This window comes from Vanessa cardui, chromosome 15 (assembly GCF_905220365.1).
Source record: "Vanessa cardui chromosome 15, ilVanCard2.1, whole genome shotgun sequence".
NCBI classification, from domain to species: Eukaryota; Metazoa; Arthropoda; class Insecta; order Lepidoptera; family Nymphalidae; genus Vanessa; species Vanessa cardui.
Window position 1 is genome coordinate 2953384 of NC_061137.1, and position 12701 is coordinate 2966084.

Below are 12701 nucleotides of genomic sequence, written 5' to 3' on the forward strand. Positions count from 1 at the left end.
AATATGGATAGATTAAGCGTTCCGTTTATATGAGTCAGAAACTACTTCGAGGACAATTTCAAAGGAAACTTGCGAATAAAGCAAAAATAGACTTTCGAAAATGCGGATTTAATACGTCACGCGGCGTAAACTACAAGGATCCCTCGAAAGAGCTGTAATCGAACTCAGCAAAAAAACTTTGAAAAAGACCAACTATATTTCGTACATCATATGACATCACATCACATACACAAAATTTGATTAAAGATAGTAAGAAATTCTGCCCCATATCGCACCCTAACTGCGAGCCGTATAGGAGTTCCATCACTACATAGTATAAAACAAAGTCGCTTTCTCTGTCCCTATATCTTTAATTCTACGCAACGGATTTTGATGCAGGTTTTTTTAAAAGATAGTGTGATTCAAGGGGAAGGTTTGTGTATATAATACATGAACAATATAGTAAAGAAACACTGATAATTTTAGAAGTTTGCGATGTGATGTCGTATATAAACAAATTCTTTAGTATATTCAGTATCAGTATTGCACCCGTGCGAAGCCGGGGTGCGTAGCTAGTTGATTATAATATTCGACTATGATAATTACATAAACATAACCACATTACGGAAGGTGACTTAAATATCCAAATAACCTATAAATAAAAGATTCGACCGAGTATCGCTAACGTGCTCCTCAGAATTGTTCCGTTCCCTTCCGTTCCGTTACTTTGTCATGGATCCTGTGCTCAGAACCTTACCAAACTTTCACCAAATTACCCTTGAAGTATATATTTTATAATAAAAAAAGAATTATCAAAATTGGTTAACGTGATTTTCAGTTATTCACCTATTTGTCGCGCATATACGTAATGCAAATTTAAGACTTATGTCGTTTTCACATGGATACCATCATCGGAAAAAAAAATAAAAAAAATGGGACCCCACGGGAAGCACTACCTTTCAAACAAAAAAAAAAATATCAAAATCGGTCCACCCAGTGAAAAGTTATGAGGTAACAAACATAAAAAAAAAAAAAAAAAAAAAAAAAAAAAAAAAAAAAAAAAAAAAAATACAGACGAATTGATAACCTCCTCCTTTTGGAAGTCGGTTGAAAACAAAGTCGCTTTCTCTGTCCCTATATCTTTAAATCTACGCAACGGATTTTGATGCCGTTTTTTTTAAAAGATAGTGTGATTCAAGGGGAAGGTTTGTGTATATAATACATGAACAATATAGTAAAGAAACACTGATAATTTTAGAAGTTTGCGATGTGATGTCGTATATAAACAAATTCTGTAGTATATTTAGTATCAGAATTGCACCCGTGCGAAGCCGGGGTGGGTAGCTAGTTGATTATAATATTCGACTATGATAATTACATAAACATAACCACATTACGGAAGGTGACTCAAATATCCAAATAACCTATAAATAAAAGATTCGACCGAGTATCGCTAACGTGCTCCTCAGAATTGTTCCGTTCCCTTCCGTTCCGTTACTTTGTCATGGATCCTGTGCTCAGAACCTTACCAAACTTTCATCAAGTTACCCTTGAAGTATATATTTTATAATAAAAAAAGAATTATCAAAATTGGTTAACGTGATTTTCAGTTATTCACCTATTTGTCGCGCATATACATAATGCAAATTTAAGAATTATGTCGTTTTCACATGGATACCATCATCGGAAAAAAAAATAAAAAAAATGGGACCCCACGGGAAGCACTACCTTTCAAACAAAAAAAAATTTATCAAAATCGGTCCACCCAGTGAAAAGTTATGAGGTAACAAACATAAAAATACAGACGAATTGATAACCTCCTCCTTTTGGAAGTCGGTTGAAAATACAAAAGATCAGCGTCCTTCGACGTGTATTTTTACTTATACAATTAAAAAAAATCTTCCTTAATTTAAATATTATAGTGATACTAAAAAAAATTAAAAAAAAATAACAGATAAGATAGGAAAAAGTTAAAAGAGTCAAAAGTCGCAGGCTTTGGAGCTACAAAAACAACAACAACAGAATATACATTTCACACAGCCGGGCCAAGGCCTTTTTCCCATTTGGTGAGAAGGTTTGGAACATATTCCATCACGGTGTTCCAATGCGGAATACACATGTGGCCGAATGTCTATGAAAATAGACACATGCAGGTTTCCTCACGATGTTTTCCTTCACTGCCAAGCACGAGATGAATTATAGTGCTTGCCTGGGTCAGAACCCGCAATCATCTATAAAACTGGACGGGTTCTAACCATTGCGCCGTGGGCTCTTGCTCAGCGGTACAACAATATAACAATAAAAAAATATATAATTGCAATTTAAAACCTTCATAAGTTTATTAATACAACATTATAATTGAATACGAAGCTTAAAATACCTGTATAAGGTTTTTGTGGACAGCACTTTTAAATAAATGTACAATTCCAATCACGATGATTAAATATATATTAATCAGTACCGCAAACGCATTAAGTAAGATAAATAAATCTCAGACATTATTATGTAAATAGCATATTGAACATTGGTTTGAATAAAATAAATCATGTTTTAATAAAAATTATATGACAATGTCATGTAGGAGTGCATATTCTCCTCAAACCTAACAAACCATAAATTAAGGGTTTGGGAAGAGTCTCCCTACGCATCATCCACCCATTACATAAAGTAATGTAATAAATTTGACGACCCCCGTGGTCGAGTGGTGTGTACAACGGTTTTCATGGGTACGCCACTCCGAGGTCCCGGGTTCGATTCCCGGCCGAGTCGATGTAGATTAAAATTAGTTTTCTATGTTGTCTTGGGTCTGGGTGTTTGTGGTACCGTCGTTACTTCTGATTTTCCATAACACAATTGCTTTAGCTACTTACATTGGGATCACAGTAATGTATGTGATGTTGTCTCATATTTATTAACAAAAAAAAGGTAGGTAGTAGGGCGTTGTGAAGGCTATATGGGAAGAAAAATAGGGATGGGTTCTGGTTTTATACGTGAGTGACCCAATGCATCTACAGGCACAAGGGACGTTGAAGTTCCGAAGACGTTTGCTGGTGCATTAGATAAAGAATGGGTAATATTTTAACAGTGCTTATTTCTATAGATGATAATAACTACTATCAGGTAGCCTCTTTGCGTGTACGCCAATCTATTTGATAAAAAAAACTCCTTTACAAATGGGATCTATACTAATTATTCTACTTTTAAAATTTCAATTGATTGATATAAAATAAGTAAGCCATAAATAACTTCCTTTATTATTATTTTTTTATAGTATAGGTTGCCGGACGAGCATATGGGCCACCTGATGGTAAGTGGTCACCATTACCCATAGACAATGACGCTGTAAGAAATATTAACTATTCCTTAAGTCGTCAATGCGCCACTAACCTTGGGAACTAAGATATTATGTCCCTTGTGCCTGTAGTTACCCTGGCTCATTCACCCTTCAGACCAGAATACAACAATACTGAGTACTGTTGTTTGGCGGTAGAATAACTGATGAGTAGGTGGTACCTACCCAGGCGGGCTTGCACAAAGCCCTACTCCCAAGAATTTATTATTTACGTTAAGCTACTTTTTTTGACATACATACATATATGTCCTTTTGACTGATTTCGGTCTTAGCGGCGATTCTCAAGGGTGGCTTGCCATCTGCGCAGAACAAATTATCGTGCACAAGTGTGTGTGTAAACATAGGTGCACGGCATTACATCTATACAATGCAATGTGACGCCAAATCCCATAGGACCGGAAATAATTTAGACAAAACATTGTCGATTGTAAATAGAGCCAAGATGGCTCAGTGATTGGAACGCTGTGCTATTAACCGATGATTGCGGGTTTTTTACTCAAGCAGTGGAAGTACCACTGAATTTAAATATCCTTTATGTGTTTATAATTTATCTCGGAATCGGAGGTGAAAGAAAACATCGTTAGAAAACCTGCATACGTATTTTGCTCAATTAAATTCAGCCACACGTGTATCCCATTGCAGAAGCCTTGTGGAATTTAATTCAAAAATAATCCTTAATGGGCGAAAAGACTTTAACCCAAAAGTAAGACATTAACAGACTGTTGCTTTGCTTTAATTTTTTATGGTTTACTCTGTCAACTTCTTTTAAAGAATTTAAACTTTTTATTCACCCGACCTGATGATTTGACCTTGAGATTTGCAGACCTATACACATCTAGAACAACTAGGCAATCAAGATACACGTGAAACTAATATGAAAAGTGTTAAAGTAAATATTAAATTAACAGCTCATTAAAACGTCAACGGTGAGTAAAGACGTCGATATAAGTAAGAAAATTAAGAGAATAAGACAGAATAGGTCTTAATTATATGTATATATATATATATTATACCTTATTTTATTAAACTTGCTCTACTAATAACTTCGGCGTTCGTTATTTTCTATCTTATATCATCACTAATCTCCCACAGAGCAGAAAAATCTGTTACATAATCATGTAAACTCAGATCTTTAATATTGGTGGTAGTAATAAATATCAACTATGAATAAGTAAGTGTAATACTTCTATTTTGAACTAGCGACCCGCTCCGTCTTCGCACGGGTGCAATGATATAACATCACAGTAGAAACTTCTAAAATTATTTCTTTCTTTACTAATTTAATTGACTATTTATTATAATAACCTTCTCGAATCACTTTATGTATTAAAAAAAAACGCAACAAAATCCGTTGCGTAGTTTCAAAGACTTAAGCATACATTGGGACATAGGGACAGAGAAAGCGACTTTATTTTTTACTATGTAGTGATAGTGATAAATAAATTTGAGTTAGAGTTTTATCCCATGTTTTAATCACTTAGTCACTCAGCGTTATGTTATCCTGCTCCACTTTCGAAAGCCCCATTGTGATGTTAAATAACCTTCCTTGAGGATTAGACCATTAAAGTCGAAAATAATAATTATCTAGTAGCTCAAAGATCAGTCAAACTCATCAGTTTTATTAGATTATTATCGATTTATATGAAAAAACTTTATACGTACCGCGTAGTAAATGCAAAAAAAAAACAACATTAAATGTACCGCATCGTAATTGCTTTCGGAATATAATTATAAAACTCTTAAATATGATCCTATGATTTAAAAAATGTAGAATTAATTTTAATATTTGTATATGTATATAATCATACTAAAATGATAATTAATGATTTTTCACTAAGTATATTATTTCCACTTCAATAAACAACACCTTTGAACGATAGGCAAATAAAAAAGTCACCTAAAGTACCCAATTATTCACTTAATTCCCGTTTCACTATCCGGAGAGTTTTAAAGTTAACTATTGTTTATAAATTATACTATCGACACTACAAGGAAAATGTGAATCGAACAATTAATGCCGTATTGTTGCGCCCGATCAAAGTAAAGCAACAGTTACAACTGACCGTATGAGTGCAAATTATTTAATTATGCCCATGAAGATTCGATAGGCTCTTAATTTAGGACCTCGATCTCGAAAGGTCACTTTTCTACAGGATGAAGTGAGATATTTTAATCAAAATTTGAATGCTGTATATTTTTTTTGGGGACTGTTTTTTATTTATGTAAGATATTTTCATTTAATAAGACATTTATGTAATCATCGTAACTAAACATTGTTAATTTTTTCAGTATTAATTTGTCCTTATTCTATTTATTATATTTGTGTAATGGTTAATGAAACAAACCTTCTTCTACGCGGTTTAAAAACAAAACGTTTCAATGAAATATATCTTAAATCAACATAAGAAATTTTTAAAAGAATATAAGAAATAAATAAAAACAAACAAACAGATTATCTCTTTTGATAAATGTCTTTCAGAAAGACATAAAAGTTGTCATAGTGACATTAAACTTTTTTCTTTTAATATTATTCATTTTTAACCGAAGATATTAATGTTACGGCAGAAAACCACCCACGTCATAAAAGTAATTACTTTAATTTAAGATAAAATAAATAGACTAAACAAAAATTGCAAGAAATCTTTAAAAAATCATAGGCATAACAAGGACTTTCACGGCGCCTATCATTTGCAGTTTTATTTTCCAAGTAAAAAGGTCTAATCAAACGCTTCAAGCATGAGGTCGAAGACGTTACGAGAAGTGTAAACTACGTAATTCATTACTCTCCTTTGCCGCACTAAAGTCGTGTAATAATTAATTCAGCGTCTAAAACATTTTTTAATTACATTTAGTTAAACGTCTTCTTTTACAGGGCTTAAATTTTAAATTGTCAGATAATCTGGTTGACGTTTTAATATCCATTACGGCTACCGTTATTAAAGTGTTAATAAAACCTTAAGTTTCATCACTTGCTACATTATGCTTCTTATCACGGCCTCTTTTGAATTTCGTGGTATCGTCAAGCACTGTAATAAAACAGCCTGTATAAGGGGACCTGCGGGTCAAGTGGACTTAACAAGTAATATTGCATTTTGTGTCCCGCTTGAATGTACTATGTTTTGAGTGCATACTTTAAACAATACCTTCTGTTACGGTACTTAAATAGACGAATATTCGGTCGGAATATATTTTCTTAATATTTCTTATTGTATTATTTAATTTATAATTGCATTAGATTGCATAAAAGATAGCAGAGCGTCGTACAAACCCATCCATATAAATACTTTTTCATAATAAATAAATTTTATGTTTATTTTTTCAATTTGAAGGGAATATAAAAAAAACCTTAGTTGCCTGAGTTTATACCGTACGAACACTGTAAGGTATAGTTTTCCTTTCTAACAGTACTAAATACCATTAGACAATTTGTCAGGCGACTTAATATTTAACAAATGTGCCTTCTTTCTCTTAATAATAATATTCGTTATATAGTTATCAAATTTTCCTTAATTTCCAGTATACTAATAAAGCCCATGTAGTATTATATTTTTTGTTACAAGCAAACACAGTGTGAGTCATAGGACATATTTATATACGTCAAGAATAAACGTTAGAATTTTTTATTTTACTTATTAATCCATAAGTTTTGTTCTATTTATAAATTATTATTCGTATCGCTCTTTATATTTTTATTTATAGTGCCAACAACAAGTAGATAACAAGCTTGTATTCACGTTTTTGTTTTTTACACTGATCGCAGCTATGTTTAATTAAAATTAACATAATTACGTACTTGCGTATAGTAGGTACAGCTAGATCAAGATCGTATAATATCACACATAAATTCTACCTCAATAATAGTGGTTTTAAAAAGGCGTTTTTTTTAAATACTACAAAACTGTAGTATGTTTGTATTTTGTGCCGATCCCGAAGAATATATAACTGTGTTCAACTTAGCAATTATTCATCAATAATGGAATATAATTACAATGAAATGAAGCAATATAATTTATGTAATCTAATAATTACAGAATAAAATTATAATTAAGTTGTTATAAAATTAATTATTGAATAAAAACGATTTGCTGTGTAAATATAACAAAAAAATATCCCATATATACTTTGTCTTTAAATAATTAAACTTACATTTTACAAAAAAAATAATAATATAACTAATAATTAGATCGTATGTCAATGCTTAAATGTTATAATTTTAATAAAATTATAGGCTAAAAAAAGGTTCGGAGACAAGAAGAAGGTATACCGTGGTCCTAGGTAGCTAGGAAAATATTATACTGTTAAAACTTTTACTATTTCCGCCGACGGAAATGAGTACGCCAGCTATAATGGGCCCGTAAACGGTTGTAACGAAGAACTCAGTGCACCGAGCAGAAGCATTTTCCGCCCTAACGAAAACATCTTAAACCAAATTGATCACATAAATCATGTGAAAGAATTACCTGGTTATTGTATTATCAAAAACAAATAAATGCTAAATACGTTACACATTATAAAAAAAAAAAACATAAATTTTAGACTCGTCGACTTTATTTTACAAAAAAAATCATAATTTTGAATTAGGGTATGAATTCCATTAATTTAAATTTTGTGTATAAAATCTAGGATAACTTCGGTTCAATTGCCTTCAGTCTTTCGAATTACGTGACCAGTCCAATACCACATCAAGCCGATAATTTTACAATTTCTCCAGATACCTTATCTGCGATGCTCTAAGCATATCTCGTTCCATAGCACGCTTAGCGGCCCTTCATATAAGTAGCACAAATACATCAATTTTTTAATAAGACTCATCAAAAAGTCAAATATGGTCTTCATAATACGCAGGGTGCGTATTATGAAGACCATATTAATATTTTTTCTTCGGTATAACGAAATAGCAATGGTTAAATCAGGTGGATTTGATATTATATAAAAAAAAATCTTTACTTTATTCCGACCATAACAGTAAAAAGGACAAACAAACAACTTTTGACATCAAATTGACGATATCATTGGTCGAGCTTGATTTATCTATAATATTCAAGATGGATTTTTGGTATAATGTCATTTTGAATGTTTACGAAACTTATCGGAATTTTGGACGTAAAATTAAAGTGGAAATAAGTAGTTAATTAAAACAGTGTTGTGTTATGAATGAATAAATATATATTGATCATAAATTCTTAATAGTTCACACTATAACTGAGTTAGAATAGGCTGTTGGAATGGAAGGAATGCCTTACTTAATAGTTACTAAAAACTATTTTAATGGCATATTATGCTTCAAAAATTAGTTAATTTACTAATAAAATAAGAAATACTGAAATTATATTTTTTGTTATTAAAAAGTATATAAATTTTTCAGATCAAAATATTTGTTATCAGGCAACTTCAATGTTCATTGATGTCAAAAGTAAATCAAAGTCAAACAGCCTAACGTCACAATCATATGTTTACAAAATAAAGCTAAAACATTGTTTCAAGTAAATAGAATATGGATAATAACGTTAATTTAGTTGCGTAAGTAACGTATATTATTTGCGAAAAATATTATTTTCAAGCATGTTTTAACCAAATACGTAAAAACATCTTGTTATTCCCTTTATATTGATTACACTATACTTTACTATTACACGAAAACAGTTCAAAATATTTTGTCCCTATTTATTAAATATTCAGTGTTTTTGGGTTTTCTTCATGAAACTATTTAAAAAAAGATCACGCCACTGAATTCCAGGTCAAGAAAGAAGAAAAATAAACGTAAAAGAAAAAATGCTTTTGCGATGAGACGTCCACAACCACAGACCCCCGCCGCAGATCCCGCTGCAACTCTTCAGGGTCTGAAGACTATCGCTAATTTAATTCATATACATCACCAATTAACACTAACTGGACACAGACCTAAATGTATTTCTGAAAATCCAAGACCACTAATGTCTGGACCTAGGGTTTCAAAGCCAATGTTTTCAGGTCATAGAATGCCTGGTTTTTTTCAACCACGACCTATAACAAAAACATTTCCGTCAACTGATTCACAGAGTACAGACTTAGATATGAATAAGTATACTCCTGATGTAGATGACAATAAATTTATGAATTCTCCATCTCAAAAAGATACATCTGATGATATTCAAAGACAAACCTCAAATACCGATGATTCTCAATGTCAAAATGAAACTATGGATGCCAATAACCCAGTGTTCAAGTCAGATTTAAAAAGCACGGGATATAATGAATCAACCAACTTGGAAACTACTGAAAAACAAAATGCTAAAAATGATACTATTCAAACTGTCGAGAAAAGATATTCCCCAAACCCCAGTAATTTAAAAAAAGAACATTCAATGAAAAAATCTTTAAAAAATTATTCAAGACCGCAAGATAATCAATTTGATGACTTTGAAATATATAACAATCCATCGTTTATGAGTTTTGAAACATCAGATGAAGTGGTTGATTTAAATGATGATGACCTTATTTTAAATCATTCAATTAATGATACAAAACAAAATGAGAATCAAAACAAAGAGTAAGTATTTTGTTCAATATTCATTCAGATCATGTTTGAGAGTTTTTCTAACATTTGCTAGAATATTACTTTCATATAAATTTCTTTAGAATAAACATTTTGGTTTATATGTTTTAATATTATATCAAATCTGTTAATAGTAAACTTGATTATAATAATTAATATTGATAAAACTGATTTTGACATTAAGACATTTGTTTATTGAATAGAAGAAAATGTTCATTTTATTTTCTTAATTTAAAACATTATCTTCTAAACCTTTACTAATTATTTATTTCAACAATTTCAGTTTCCAGCAAAACACTAAATCAAATTTTCAAATAAAATTGCAAGAACAATATGCTAAGAAATTAGAAATGAGAAATAGACTTGAACCAAAATCTGGTCCAGAACTAGAAAGCCCAGAAACGAAAAATCCTTTACCGGTACAAGGTAAATACAATGAAAATATATCATAGATAATAGCAACAGACTTTATTAAATAGTCTTACACAAAAATACTATTTATTTTAACAATGTATGTCTTCTCAATGTAATACCTGTAGTTCTCTAATTTCATTTTGTCTTTTCTTTTATTTAAAATGTATATTCTACATAATACTATGTATATATTAAATATTTTTTATGATGCGCCACTAATCTTGAATAGTAATATGTTATGATATTACACTGGCTCACCCCTCAAACTAGAACATAACAATACTAGTATTTATATTTGATAGTAAAACATTTAGGGAATAGGTAGTACTATCAGAAGGCTTATATAAAGCCCTACATACTAAATGTTTTCAATAAATAAATATTATGATTAATACTAAAAAAAAAAACATACCATTTTTAAAAAATTGTGGAAATATCCTGTAATACTTTATGTTTAGACTAAAGACTTTAAAGATAAAACTGAATATTATAATAAAAGCTATCTGTGTAGTTAATAGATTGATGGATGAATGGAGACTGGATGGAGAGATGGAGCAAGGGGAAAATATGAAAATATTATTATTTAATAGATATATATTTTTTCTTTTGAACAACTACACTCTCACTAGTATTACTAGTAATTCACATAATTAATTAAGAAGTTACTTATATTCCTATTTAACATCATTTTTAAGCATATCACTTGTTGTTAAGAGTGGGGACGACAATAGTGCATGGGGCAAGATCCACTTTTACAACACAAGGCAGCTTGTAAACCATTGTACTATGGATGCTTCAAAGTATAAAAAATAATACTATTTAAAAATGAAATAAAGGCGACGAATAGTAATATAAAACAAAACTTGATTGATTTTCTTAAAAAAGCCATATGATTGTTCTAAATTTAAAATAATTAAAAATATCCTACCATATAATAATAGCAACATTTGTTTTATAGATGAAGCAAAGAAGAAAGCGAACAAAGAACTACTCGAAGGCCTGTCTTCTGACATTAAGGCAGTTGTGCAAGATAATATAAAGACAAACATGCAATGGAACACTTATGGCGCAAATCCTACCGCTCCATCAGGTACTAAACATTAATATTGACTTTAAAAGATTTCACTTTAATTTTTTTTTTAATATTGGGCATCAATAGAGTTTGCATTACAGTCTCTACATCTAGATATAGCACAATCTAAGTTGATACATCCTGTCCCATATATATATTTATAACATCGTTTTTTTTTTACTTCCCTTTAATTAAGATTGAAATAATTTTCTAATTAGGTTAAGATGTTGATTGTTTTCTTTTAGTGCATGCTGGGTTCTTCTTTAAGTAAATGTGACACTTATAATAGAATGTTATTTTTGTTATATTTTATTATTTTAAACAGTGTACACGAAGAACCAAATAAAATAAAAATAAAACATTTAGATATAAACAATACCCATTAAAAAACTAAGAATTAATATGCTATGTCTTGTGTTTGTAAATTAGTATGCAAAATCAAAACACTTACTTAATTTTCAGCTTGAAACTTAACCTGCGCATGTTTTAATTATTCTTTTTATTTGTTTCAGGGCCAAAACGATTTCCAGCGGGTAAATAAAATTTATTATATTTAACCTATTCCTACATAAATATGAGATAATTATATAATTAATCATTATAAAGGTTTATGCTATCACAAACCAGATACTACTCCAATGAATTTGAGTTCTCAAATAATTACTATTACAACAATCATAACCAATCCCATTATAAACAAGTAAATAACTATTATGTAATCTATAAGTGTTTCACTATTTTGTTTTTGTTTGAAAAGATTATACCGAAATGGGTAATGGTCATAGACGTTTTTACTTTGTTTATCAATTTATCATTAAGTTTAAGGTTAATATAGCGAATCATTTGGATTTGAATATAAGAACACAAGTCAATTTTTTTTTGATTTGATGAAAATGTTACACATTTTTTATTATATGTATAACACAAACAAATTTTTCCCTCTTTTATTTTATTAAAACAAAAATGTATATGGGTATAATATTTCTGATAACAAAGCTCTTTAATTTTGTACAATTATGTTATTTTTTTAGGTATTCCAAAATCATTCTTACAGCTGGATAAGTATCCAGAGCCACAACAACAAACTTGTAAGTATTTATAATACAAACTACTTAAATACTTTCAGTTCCAGAAAATTGAAAAGTCTGGCCCATACATATACTCATGACCTTGAAACATATAAAATAAACATTTTAATGATTATTATTAAATATATTATGTTAATTTTAATAATATATGTTACAGATTCCGAAGACCGCAATACAAATACTTCAAAGATCGATTGGATGTCGAATACAAGTTTAAATGATACACAAATGTTGGGTCAAAATCAAACTATAAGTCAACCC

The 12701-nt window shown here is 30.2% G+C and overlaps 1 protein-coding gene across 1 annotated transcript; it reads left to right on the top strand.

The window, feature by feature from the left end:
- Nucleotides 1-8748: 8748 nt before the first annotated feature.
- LOC124535630 lies at nt 8749-11960 on the top strand. The gene is made up of 5 exons (XM_047111903.1): nt 8749-8851; nt 9069-9860; nt 10150-10292; nt 11239-11370; nt 11865-11960. The coding sequence occupies exons 1-5, from the start codon at nt 8826-8828 to the stop codon at nt 11891-11893; spliced, it is 1122 nt and encodes a 373-aa protein (XP_046967859.1). The 5' UTR covers nt 8749-8825; the 3' UTR covers nt 11894-11960.
- The last annotated feature ends 741 nt before the right edge of the window (nt 11961-12701 follow it).